Source organism: Fundulus heteroclitus, chromosome 13 (assembly GCF_011125445.2).
Source record: "Fundulus heteroclitus isolate FHET01 chromosome 13, MU-UCD_Fhet_4.1, whole genome shotgun sequence".
Taxonomy (NCBI): domain Eukaryota; kingdom Metazoa; phylum Chordata; class Actinopteri; order Cyprinodontiformes; family Fundulidae; genus Fundulus; species Fundulus heteroclitus.
Window position 1 is genome coordinate 22,494,038 of NC_046373.1, and position 13,449 is coordinate 22,507,486.

The 13,449-nt window shown below is 36.3% G+C and overlaps 1 protein-coding gene across 1 annotated transcript; it reads left to right on the top strand.

The window, feature by feature from the left end:
- The first annotated feature begins 714 nt into the window (after positions 1-714).
- Positions 715-8,838, top strand: LOC105937765 (gastrula zinc finger protein XlCGF57.1). The gene is made up of 2 exons (XM_012879257.3): positions 715-946; positions 6,392-8,838. Exons 1-2 carry the CDS (start codon positions 904-906, stop codon positions 8,203-8,205), a joined length of 1,857 nt encoding a protein of 618 aa, XP_012734711.3. The 5' UTR covers positions 715-903; the 3' UTR covers positions 8,206-8,838.
- Positions 8,839-13,449: the final 4,611 nt, after the last annotated feature.

A 13,449-nucleotide genomic window follows, 5' to 3' on the forward strand; every position in this document is an offset into this window, starting at 1 on the left:
TGTTTTTTTTACCTTTGAGTGAATCTACATGTTGTGTTAGGCTAGTGCACCTGAATTTCCCCACTGTGGGACAATAAAGGGTATTTCTTTTCTATTTTACTGCTTAATTTCCAGAACGAAGAGGAGAGGAACAGAACTGTATCAAATGAAATAGACCTAGAGTCATGCTTTTATAACATGTAGAATTGATAATTGTAATACACTTCTTTCTGGTCTTCTTAAGAGTTGATAGGGAGACAATTTCTCATTCAACGTGGACAAATTTGTTGCATTTTTTGCTGTATGAAAGGAAATACAATTGCTGTGAAGTAAAAGCAGAGAGCAAAGGACAGCAGAAAGAAAGATGATTGTACAAGAAGTCTTGGAAAGTTGGCAAATAATAGGAGTAATGGGAAAAAAATTACAGAAAAACAAGTAAAGATTTCAGCTGAGATATTCTGAATGAACACAGCATGGTGAAACATTACAAAGATAAACGAGTTTTGTAATTATGAGTAAACAATTGGTTGAAAATACTAGTTATAAAGTTGATTCTTAAACATTAAAAACAATAAGAAGAACGTATGATCTTTCATCGCTGTAATTGTTTTTGATCAAGAGATAGCAGCGCTATTTTTGTTTTTCAGGTTGTGCTACTTCCTCCCTACCACTTGGGGGCGGTAATGCGCGATGAACACCTTTAAACTCCGCCATTAAACTCGACTGACAGATGAGGAAGTAGACGGAAACAAAAGGGGTTGGTAGCTCCGTCAGACTTTCATTGCTTAGCAGTCATTGTGGTCTTTGAGCGGCATTTTGTGAGTTTTTGAGATAACTTAAGAGAGTTTATCAACGAGCAGGAAACTCCAAACCGAAGAAACATTCTCTGACCTTAAAGGATTCATCGTCCAGCCGGAGGAAGAGATGGATTTCAGCCGGACACCGCAGATAGTCTTACACCGAATAGGTATGAAACACCAGCGGTACTTACATCGGAACTAAGACGACAATTTAGGGGAAGGTGTCAACATGGCAGGGATGTGAGAGATGTTTAGGGAACGTGTGGTTCCGTGATCAGAGCTGGACGTAAACGTGAAAATTATGTCGGCTTCTGAATGGCTTTACAGTAAACCGGCCAATAATGGACAACAATTTCAACAGAGGAACACTCTTTAAGTTCCTGGAGTTATTGGGAGCTATATCTTTAAAACGTTTCGATTTCAGGTATCATGCTAAATTAATATGAGATTGCTGATTTTGAAAGTTGTACTTTCTGTAGCTGTAACATTTAGGCAGTCTGCAAATGCTCAATATAATGTACTTGGTACAGAACTGTATAGATTATTCTAGTCTGCGTAGATATCTGTATTGTCATGTTTTTTTTAAGCCGTTCAGTTTCCTCTGTATATTATAACGTTTTTTTAACTATTACATCATTATATTACTATATTACTATTAGGCTATATTATTATTATTATTATTATTATTATTATTATTATTATTATTATTATTATAGTAATTGTTGATGGACTGCTAAACAAGGTTAGTGAGGTCCAGCTTACCATCTTCATGAATACGCCATTTTTAATTCTCTGAGTGATTTTTTTTTTTAATTTTTTTTATTTATTTTTTTTTTTTTCAAACTAAATGATGCCAAAGATGTAGGTGGATACTTGTTGGGTTGGTCACCAAAATTCCTATAAAAATGGCCAAACAGGGTAAAGTGGAACGCCCTGTGACCCAGAGGGGGAGCAGGGTGTAAAATGCCTCGTTTAGATTTAAAGAGACAGCACCAAAATGAGTTGCTCTCGTAAAATACAGCAGATGAGGATTCTGACAGTAAGCATTGCAGTTCCACTTTATATACACCACATATAAATGATTTCAATATGAAAAGGAGCAACCGAACAGCATTATATGTTCCCTTTTAAATAATTAGATAACAATATGTACATTGCACATATTGTGACACTGCGATAGAAACAACTCATGATACATTGTGCAGCCTATGGCTTTAACTTATCCAAAATCAGGTCATCACAATGAGTCCAGGAGGGAAACCCTGACATGCTTCTCCCCCACAACTCCCCTTCAGCTCCCAAGGTGTTCCCAGGCCAGACGGGGTCTTTAGTCCCTCCAGTCCCTCCAGTCCCTCCAGTCCCTCCTTTATAACTTCAGTCCATTTACCAGTGAGTTCTGGGTCTTTCCCCGGGTTCGCTCTCTAAAAAGGATACCCCCAGAAAGCTTCCAAAGAAATTTTAACATTCAAAATTAAAAAAATATATGTAATTACTGTAATAAATACCTTTCATTGTAAATTTACAGTCTACTAGACTAAATTTTAAGAAGTAGGTACAATAGAAAGATATTTATCCATTAGAGTTGCAATCTGAAGTCAGAACTATTTTTTATATCTTCAGTTAAGTCCTATTTTTTTATTTTTTTAATATACAGTGTTTAGTAAATCTATTTAACACTTTATTTATATAATGTAATGTTCGGAGTGAAAGCTTCTGACTATAAATCAGGTTTTTAAGTGGAACATTTAATTTACATTTTATTTTGTTAGATGTAAATAATAAAACTTTTGTTTATAAAAAATAAAATAAAAAACATTGGACATGGATATAACATTTAGATTAATTGATTACTCCAAAAAGAAGTTAAAAGGTAATTTGATAAAAACTAAATGTATTAATAGTTGCTGCCTTAAATACACAATTTTAATGCAGAACAAATGAGTAATAATCCATTTAAAAGCCTGTGAGATGTGCACCATAGGAGTAGTGGCCACAAAAATACATATTGCAGCTATTTGCTTCAATCATATTTAAAGTTGGTGGACAATAAACAATTCTAGGCAGTTTTGATTGCTTTAATCTGTATCTTAAAACATGAACTACAAAAATATTTAAGCTTTATAGGTTAAATATTCTTAAATACTTTAAGTGTTACTGTCTCTTTCGAGACACTGAAAGAGGAAGAGTCTTTTCTATCTTTAGAATTAAATGCAAAATCTACAAAAAATACAATGTAATATTAGATAGGCTTCTATATTCTATTTTTGTGAACAAACCCTTCAAAAAATCATCTCATTTTACTTTTCAAAAGGTTCATAGCTGAAAATTTGCCCTGGTAATAAAATGCTCCTCGAATATAACGTTATTGATCTCTTGGTCACAACACTTCTGTATCTTCACAATCCTGTATCCACATTATTGATCTTGTGCTGACCTTTGAAATTGGCTACAAACAAATAACAGTATTAACACACAGCGCCAATATGCCTGGTCATTGTTTAATATCCTTTGAGTTTAATCTAATGGAATACTCTGTCCCTGAGGGAAAGTGTAATTGCATTAGATCTTTATCAGAAACTGCTTAAACGGCTGAGGAAAACTATTTAATTTCCTCTCCCTCTAAAATTGATGTTCTTGTGGATACTTTTATTTCCACAGTGTGATTTGCTTTAGACAATGTAGTCCCCTTTAAAAATTATGTCATTATTCATAGAAGGCTTATTGTCTGGTTTTATTCATAGCAGCATACTTCAAAGCAAACCTCCAGGAAATTCAAGCTAAAATTGTCATTTAAGCATTTAGAAGAGTCACGATTAATCTGGAGAAATAGCCTAATATTCTGTAAGAAAATATTTCACGATATCTGAACAGTACATTACTCAGTGAAGGAGAACAAGAGTAATCCAGCATTTCTTTTCAGTCTAAACTTAAAAAGTCATAGTTCTGTTAAGCCATCCGTCAGCAGCGACGAGTTGATTGAGTTATTTGTAAAAAAAAAAAATTAAAAAATTGTGTTAAAAATAGAGCTGTCACAAATGATTATTTTGGTAATCGATTATGCTATTGATTATTCTGACAATTAATCAGACTAAAACATTAGCACATTCTGCTGATTTGTCACTCAACTATTCAAACTTATTTTATGAGTAGTAGAAATAAATGAAAAAAATGCAAATAAGCAAAAAAATAAATGAATAAATAAACTCCGGCAAAAACATATTCTAACATCAATATGTTAAAGTCTAAGCCCTTTCTGGTTGACTAGCATCAATGTAGTGCTAGCTGCCTCTGTAGTGTAAATGCTCACAAACAAAAAGTACACAGTTTCACTTCTATATTGTGAGGTTTTTTATTTATTTTTTTAACATTAAAAGCATAACTCTATTAAAATAAAGCAGAATCTTTCTAGCGTCCTTAAGGGCCAAGTTACACTCTTCTTGTTTGTAGTGCAAAATCAAACAACAAATAAAAATAATTACTAATTTATCAAAAAGGTAAACTACTAATTGAAATTCAGGTATGATAAACACTGCCTTTTTAGAAACCATTATATTTATGTTTAGTAGAATAGAAATATTGTCCCACAGTGGGAAAATTCGGGAGTGAAAGTGGCAATAAAATAAATGTTAAGCTGTACAGCAGAAGAGATACTCTTATCAGAAAAGGAAAAGTACTGTGCAATTATTAATAGATAACAAGGCATATTAAGATAAAATGAAATGTTCAAGTTAAAAAAATAATAAATCATATAAATTTATATAATTCTATATTTAATTTAAAAATGTGTCTGTAATTACCAAAAAAAAAGCAAAAGAAATCCACATAACAGAACCAACCTCTCCTCTAAATTGACTGTTCTGATATAGCCAAAAGCATCTGTTTTACATTTCTGACTGACATGACATTGACCAATCAGCTGAGAGAAAGAAGAGCCGAAACCCAGCATTTACATGTAGAGTTTTGCTTTGTATCTGTAAACCGACCTTATCAAAAAAAAAATTATATATGTAACTATTTTCTACAAATACAAACATGCATAAATTCCTATTTACGGATGCACAAAAATAAAACTCTCAGACAATGTTTACAGTGTGGAAAAATGTTTATGTTCTGATTTACAAGCCCACAATATGACTGGAGTTGGTGCCCATAGTCCGTTAGTATAAATGAGTCGACTCCTAGTCATTTATATTTTCACATTCCCAGAAGCACAGGGCGAGGAGGAGGAGTAGCAACCATCTTTCAGATTTATCGATTAGTCCTAGGCCTGCTACAATTCTTTTGAACAGTTAACCCTTAGTTTTCCTAATCCAAATACAAAGCACTAAAAACTTCTGTTTCTTGTTTGCATCGTCCACCTGGCCCTTAAGCCCAGTTTTTAGATAATTTCTCAGATTTTTTACCTACTTATTTATTTAGTGTTAAATACTGACAAGAATCTTTGTTGTTACCATGTGTTACCATGGAGAATTTCTTTTTTAAACAGACACCGGATCAGGATGCACACAGGTAACATAACACGTAGAGGCAACATGCATAATATTTTCACACTTTATATTGTCTAAGTTATAGGTTAATACTGAGTTATTGTTACTGCTTAGTCAAGTAGAGAAGACATGGGGTGAGCTATTAAATCTAATAAGCTAAGTCATGCTGCCTTCTGTGAAGTGGTTTTCTTTTGTTATATGATCTGCAGACATTGCTTTATTACTGACAACAGTTGTTCATAACCTTAGTTATCTTAGGTCTGTATTATGTATGGCTTGTTGTACTGATGGGCTCACTACATTTGTCTGATTTGTGCATTCTGTAGTTCTTTTTCAGAAGTCTGTAGACCCGGATTTGACTCGCGTTATCCATGTGCGTTTCTGTCGCATAATGACGTGTATATGAGTCAACGGCTGTTCAAACTTTTCCAACTTACGATAGTGTTCTTACTGTTGACCCCATGAAAGGTCAAGGAAGGGGAGCTAGGGACAAGATATCTCACCATTTCCTTACAGTTGGCCTTCAATCACACATGCATGAGCTAATGAATTATCTCTGCCAACTCAACCGGTTCAACTGGACTCCTTTGAAATTTGAAGCAGGTGCACCTTCTCGGATACTTAAAAATCTCCTTATACATCATGAGATCTGCACCAGATTTTGTTTGCATCATCGTAGATCACTGTTCAACACATCGGTACCATAAAGGAAGTAACTACAACTTCCATTAAGAAAGTCAGATGTTGGCCAATTTTAAGACGTCTCCCTAGAGCTGAATTGAGCAAGGCTTGCCTATATTAAGTCTAGTGGCGATGTGTGGAATTGCGCAACATGACCATTGGAAGAGTTGAGCGGGCGATAAGAAAAGAAAACACAAGTATGTACACACATGTCTGTTTGTATACACATTAGTTCTCAGATGGGTTAATTAGAGACATCTGTTGATTCACAAATGAAAATTTTATATTTCCAAAATATTTTTATAGTCTTTTTTGATTTGACTTCATGTGTTGATACAGAAATGTGAGTGTTAGGTACTTTTTAAATCATATTTAATTGTATTCAATAATTAAAATAAGTTTTTTGTTTGGTTAATAAGATTTTCTTTTTGTTTGCATATCTAGATTTCCCTCAAAATTGTGTCGATAAAGAGGAGGTGATTCTTGCTGACCAGCAGCTGAGGAACCAGAAGAGGGACTCGATTTTGGATCAGTGGGAACCTGACCTTTCACAGATAAAAGAGCAGGACGAACTACAGCATCTACAGATCAAAGAAGAGCAGGATGAACTTCAGCATATACAGATAAAAAAGGAAAATAATGAACTCTGCATCAGTCAATATGAAGAGCAGACCACTGTGAAGAAAGAAACTGAAAGCTTTATGGTTATTCCTACTAATGAGGAAAATGACTGCACTGAGCCAAAACTAAATGGTTACAAATTCATTTTACAGGACCCTCGTGAAACCGGGAAGCAGGATCAGGAAAGAAACCATCACAAATTCCCAAGTTCAATGGCAGATAAAGAGCGGGGAAAAAACGGAAGTCAGAAAACCAGGCCACATGATAACAAGCGGTTTACTTGTAACATATGCAATGCGAGATTTTCTCAAAATTGTCACTTGACTGTACATATGAGAACTCACACAGGTGAGAGGCCATTTTCATGTGAGCTTTGTAAAAAAGGCTTCGTTCAAATATGTTCTTTAAAACAACACATGAGAACGCACACAGGAGAGAAGCCTTTCTCGTGTATGACCTGTGGAAAAAGGTTTAGTCAAAAAGGCCAGCTAAATTATCACATCAAGCTTCACACTGGTGAGAAGCCATACCCGTGTGAGATTTGTGGTAAAGGTTTCATTACACGATGTAGAGTTAAACTACACATGAAAAGTCACACCAGTGAGAAGCCTTTCTCGTGTGTGACCTGTGGAAAAAGTTTCAGTTACAAAAGAACGTTGGCTGTTCATACGAGAGTTCATACAGGTGAGAAGCTTTTTTCATGTCCTACCTGTGGAAAAAGTTACAGTCGAAAACATATTTTGACTTTACACATGAGAATTCACACAGGTGAGAAACTTCTTTCTTGTATGACCTGTGGCAAGAAATTCACTATGAAAAGAGTTTTGGATGACCACATGTTGACTCACACAGGTGAAAAGCCTTTCTCGTGTAAAATTTGTGGAAAATGTTTTGCTCGAAAACATCATTTAACTCCTCACTTTAGAACTCACACAGGTGAGAAGCCTTTTCCATGTCCGATTTGCAAGAAAATGTTCAGTTCGAAAAGCAGTTTGAATTTACACATAAAAATTCACACTGGTCACAAACCTTTTCTATGTGTGACCTGCGGAAGAAGCTTCAGTCAAAAGCAAAATTTGACTGATCACATCAGAATTCACACAGGTGAGAGGCCTTTCCTATGTAAGATTTGTGGAAAAGGTTTCATTCAAAGAAAAAAAGTTATAGTGCACATGAAAACTCACACAGGTGAGAAGCCTTATCTGTGTAAGATCTGTGGAAAACGTTACACTCAAAAAGGTCATTTAACTGATCACATTAGAACTCACACAGGTGAGAAGCCTTTCTTGTGTAAGACCTGTGGAAAGGGTTTTACTATAAAAATGCTTTTGATTAACCACATGAGAACTCACACAGATGAGAGGCCTTTCTCGTGTATAACATGTGGGAGAAGTTTTCACGTGAAATCTCATTTAATTTCCCACATGAGAGCTCACACGGGTGAAAAGCCTTTTAAATGTAAAACCTGTAAAAAGGCTTTCAGTTTAAAAAGCAGTTTGAATTTTCACACGAGAATTCACACAGGAGAAGGCCTTTTTTCATGTCAAACCTGTAAAAAATCCTTCCACTTTAAAAGTAACTTCAATAGACACTTGAAAATGCATAATTCAGAATCCTGTGGGAAAACATCAGTATAGCATCCTTGCATAGCGTTTGAATAACAGTGTTGATTTAATCAAACAGTTGAAACCTTGAACAATAAGTAATCGTGTTGATTCTTTAATATATTAATTTATGTTGCAGTTGAGACTCCTAATTTAGAAGCTGGAGCGTGTAGTACACCACTAATTCAGTCTTGACTTGTGTGTACTACAATATGAAAATGTGGTGCACATGTGTGTAAAGTTTGTCTTGCAAGCCAAACTACTTGATTAAAGTAGTTGATGTCAATTGTTTTGAAGTTACAATAACTGAGAATCAGTTTGAAGACCTTGGAAATACTGTTGCTTGATAAATTCTTATATAAAAACAATCCTCTGTTAGTCTTCTAGAAACTTTGGTATCCATTTTTAAGGTACCACTGGGGCATAGAATTTATTGCCAATTCATTTCTCATGTAATCTTTTATCTTAAATATGGTATATGCTTTAATTGTATCCAATTCAAATATATTTAAAGACTTTGATGCATGTTTATGTACTTTTAATTATGAACTTTCATTATCGCAATGAACAGCAAGATTATCTGGAATGTATGGAAACTATTCTCTCAAACACAAAAAAGTTGTTCAAACATTTTTTCTTATGTTATTAAAATGTCTTTGACTGGAAGTTCAAGAACTCTGCAGCCCTATTATGTTCCTTCATGTTTAATAATTGTTGAATTTATTTGCTCAATTAAAGTAAGTAATAAAGATGACATGACATCACCTGTATAAATCATTTCATGTTGATATTGCTGCATATGTAAATTCTCCAAAGAATTTAATTAAAAAAAATCATGCCAGCTTGTTTTGTCAGGCCAAATGTCCCTCCTCAGTAAAAGGGCAGTAATGATATGCAGCTCTACCATATTTACTTCACTCTTACTAGCTACAACCATATTTTGAAGACCGGTCAAACGCGCCCCACCTCCTCCTTTTCTTCCGCAGACTTTAGGTACTCATCATCCTCAGAGAAAGAGAAGAAGGAAATAAAAGACCAAGAAACACACTGAATCACAGCCTACACTAAAGTCGCCCATTACTTTACTGTCTAAAGCTGATGATACACAGAGCAACTTTTAGCACAATGGTGCTGGCTAAGGTTGGTGTCAATGGTAATAAGTAAAAGTTACTACCATAGTAACCCACCTCACCCCACCGTTATCCATTCAGAACATAGCCGGACTTGTCACCAGCATGATTGCCAAACAAGATTGCTCAAAATGTTGGAGCTAAAAAATATATATAACCAGCCTGGAACGTTGATGCAAAGTAAACCAGCAGGGTAAGTACCAACCTTTCCTATCTGCTAGAACTACCTATACGGCGTGAAAAGTAACTTTTGGCTATAAATTGATGCTGACATAGTTTTATTAGTTTTTGTTTGTTTTTTTTAAGCGACCATTGTGGATTGAATCATCACCCGCTATGAGAATGCCCTGAAGAGATCCACCAAGTTTGGGTCCATGAAGAAAGGCCTTTACCAAGATTAAGGTTGACTGCAGTACAACAGCTGTAATTGTTCAGCTAGTGTTCACATTTCTGGATACGTTCAAGTAGCTGCTCCCGGGAAACAGAGATATCGAGAAGCTCTCCCAGTTTGCACAGCGCTGCAGGAAGCCTATATCGAAGGAGATGGCTGAAACGATCACAACATAAAAGAAGTGGAAAACTCCCACCAATAATATACAAGTACACTTAGAATTACGACTGTTGAAACAACTTTTTTTTCCCCAAGTTGAAGAACAAAGATTTCTGTTTTAGTTTTTTATTTTTATCTATTTTTTTCAATACGCTGAACTGGAAGTTGATTTCTCTGTTTGATAAAGAACAAGCAATCATTTTTTTGTCCCAAAGATGAAAATATGCCCGTAGATGAACCCTCTGTTTGAGGAGGAACAAATAATGCTGTCATGATGCTAAAGCCATGACAAATGCAGGTATTGTGCAAAACAAATACAAGAAAGTGCATCTCTTCATTTGGTTTTTGTTAGGGTATTTACACACATTTCTTCGTGTAATAACCTTTAATGACATCTCTATGACTGCGATAGAGGGTACCCCACCTCTCACCCATTGACAGCTGGAGATAGGCACCAGCACCTCTCGCGACCCCACATGGGATAGGAGTGTTAGATAATGGATGGATGGACATCTTTATGACAAGTGTAAATTGTTAGTTCAATCAAGTTATTAATAACACTTTTGTTAAAGCATTTGACAGTGCAATAACAATGACATCCTTATAACTAGTCCGTGCTCTACTTTATTTGCGGTAAGGCAAAATATTGGCACAATTATTGCTGCTCCTAAATGACCTAGACAAGCTGAAACTAAATCATGGACGGAAATATGCATGAGAAGCTCTTGATGACAGCTACAATTATGTTGTCCAATCCCAGTGTGGAATAAAATCAGTCTGTAAATTTAAAGCCACTGAAATGTGAGACATTTACAGGCCCCCAGGGGACTGCCCATCACAGCAGGGGGTGCCAACACTGCTACGTACCAAGCTCCCTCGGGGCGGTGGTCAGAGGGCCCGGTGGCGCCGTTGCATGGCAGCCTCGCCTCTGTCAGTCTGCCCCAGGGCAGCTGTCACTACTAACATAGCTCACCACCGTCAGGGTGTGAATGGGTGAATGACTAACTGTAGTATGAAGCGCTTTGGAGGTCGTCAAGACTAGTTAAAGCGCTACACAAGTACAGGCCATTTACCATTTTACCAATTATCTTTCTCTTTGCTTGTGGACTGTCAAAGCGGGAGACTGGGCGCAGTCCAGTTCAACATCGGAACCGATGACCAGCCGTGGCAATGGTCTACTTGTAACCTTTCTCAGCTGTTGCTGAGTCGAGATGCCGCAGAGCGGTCTACTGCAGCCAAGCTAGGAGGAAAACCGATCTGAAGTCGCCCACTGCAACCTGCAGAAGAGACCCCACCAGGAAGGCTGTGTGGAGGTCCACAGCCCGAACATACCCCCATGGAGCCATGTACAGCCTGGTTTCCCAAACGATGGCTGTTTCCCCCTTCTAGCTAGCTGCATGCTCGCTGCTCAGAAGAACCAGCTTCACTCTGCACCAACTGCTTCCATCTGGATGCCCAAAGTAAACCGAACTGATACAGGGGCACTGTTTTGGCAGAGTTTGGCAGGGAAAGTCAAATGGTTTGTTTTTAAATGTGTTTTGCTGGGGTTTTTTTTTTTTTTTTTTGCTTTGACCATAAAATACCAAACTTACAGGCTAAGCCGCCCGTTAGCATACTTGAAACAAAGCTTTGCTGATGTGGTTTGAGTGTGTCTTTACCATTATAACAAACTTTATTTCCATAAGGGTTTTATACACTAATGGGATATTAATGTTTGTGTTGTCTGGTGTGCTCAATAGACCGGACAAATAGAGCTTAGAAGTCTTTTTAAATTAGCGCTGAATGTCTGCTAGCATAGCACTATAAGCCTCACAAATCCCCTACTGCTAATACCTTAATTAAACAGAACTATGTTTTTTTTTAGGTATAATGTTTGTCTCGTTTAGCTCTGCCATTGTTCAATAGTGCTACAAGCATTAGTACATACAGCATTAGTAGGGAACATTAATGTTGATTTAATGGTGTTTTGTGTAACTTTTAAGGTAAACTCAAACTAATGTAAACACAACCAGGGTGTGCTCTGACACACGTAATTTCCTGTTGTCCACTACAGCGTCTAGCTTTCCAAGTTAACAATTCAAGTCTAATTATTTCCTGGATAAATCCATCCATCCATCCATTTTCCAACATGCTTATCTCTATTGGGGTCGCGAGGGGTGCTGGTGCCTATCTCCTATAAGGGTTATTGATTTTACCGAGCAACTCATTCTTTAAAATATTATTTTTTCATAAAATGTTTTGTTTAACTCAGGATTTGCATTCTGAATGGGTTGAAACCCATACCAAATGTTGTTCTAAATCGGTTAAGCTAATTTAACCTCCATATTCTTTAAGGTGACATTTAGTTCTCTAACTTAGATCTGCAGTGAACCAGGATTCACTGAATCATTCTGAGGATGGTTTTCAACTATTTCATTCATCCCTTTGTTTCTTTTGTGTGTGTATAGTTCCTTAGCTTTTCTTTTATCTTAATTTTGCTTAGTTGTTTAGTTAAGTTTCAGTAGACTAATAGATAGGATTTGTTGAATGAAATATGTGTTTAATTCAGGTAAACAACATTTTGTCCTTTGGATGCTCATTTATTTCCATTAATAAATTCTTGAACGTGAAGAGAAGTTGTCACTCATTTATTCCATATATATGCAGAGTTTGCTGTTAAAAGAATGCCAGTGCTTGAATCACCCATTCAATTATTGTCCTAATATCAGCTAATATCAGGCTAACATTCACCGGACAATACCTAACAGACCGAGAGTTATTTATTAAACATTAAATAACTTAAAATAGTGCGCAATGGCACAACAATTATAATAGTCTTATGTCAACCAAAGTCAAGACTTTCAACTTTGTAAAGTTTAAAAATTAGATCTGTTGTGAAATATTTATGACATGTTATCATTTTTTTAGTTGATGTCAAGTTGTCACAACAAAGACATTTCAAACAATGTCAGCTTTATTTAAAAGTGTCAGTTTACAGAGTGACACTCAGTGACTGCACTCAGACATTCATAAAGACTCCATAGTCGTGACAGGTGCTAAGTCATATTATGTCAAACGGAAAGGTAAAAGAGAAAGAAAGGAGTTGAAAAAGGGGAAGGTAAATGTTAAAAGAGAGTGAAGGTAACAAAATAGAGCATACAGGGAAAAAAAAGAGTACAGTATAATATCCTTAGAGTCTGCGTCCACGCCTGCAGAAAGAGAGATAGAAAGAACAACAAAACAAACAGAAGAAGTATTACAGGTACAAACAACCATCACATGATAACGTCATGAAAAATACACAGTATTATTTAATACAAGACCTATTTAGTGGCAGTCACAGCTAGATAGGGTTTTCCTATATGGAAGCGTATCCGTAAACACCTGTGGATGTTTGTGAGTGCACTTGTATATGTAAGGTTTCTCCTAGGACAAATACCCAATAGAGGTTGTCAGGAACCAAACAGACAGAGGAGGTGATCGCTCAACTCAGGAGCGACCACTCAAGACACCAGGGCCAAGTGTTGCTCTAACCTGGGCAAACCAGGTCCATACTCTAACCCCTTACCCCGACAACTTCCAAACCCATGTATCCAGAAATAGTGCCAGCAAAATTCC

What these genes read in the sequence shown, in the direction of transcription:
- LOC105937765 (XM_012879257.3), top strand. Translation starts at nt 904, where the DNA reads ATGGATTTCAGCCGGACACCGCAGATAGTCTTACACCGAATAG. An exon ending in GATAGTCTTACACCGAATAG is followed by an intron (nt 947 to 6,391) that starts GTATGAAACACC and finishes TTGCATATCTAG; the next exon opens with ATTTCCCTCAAAATTGTGTC.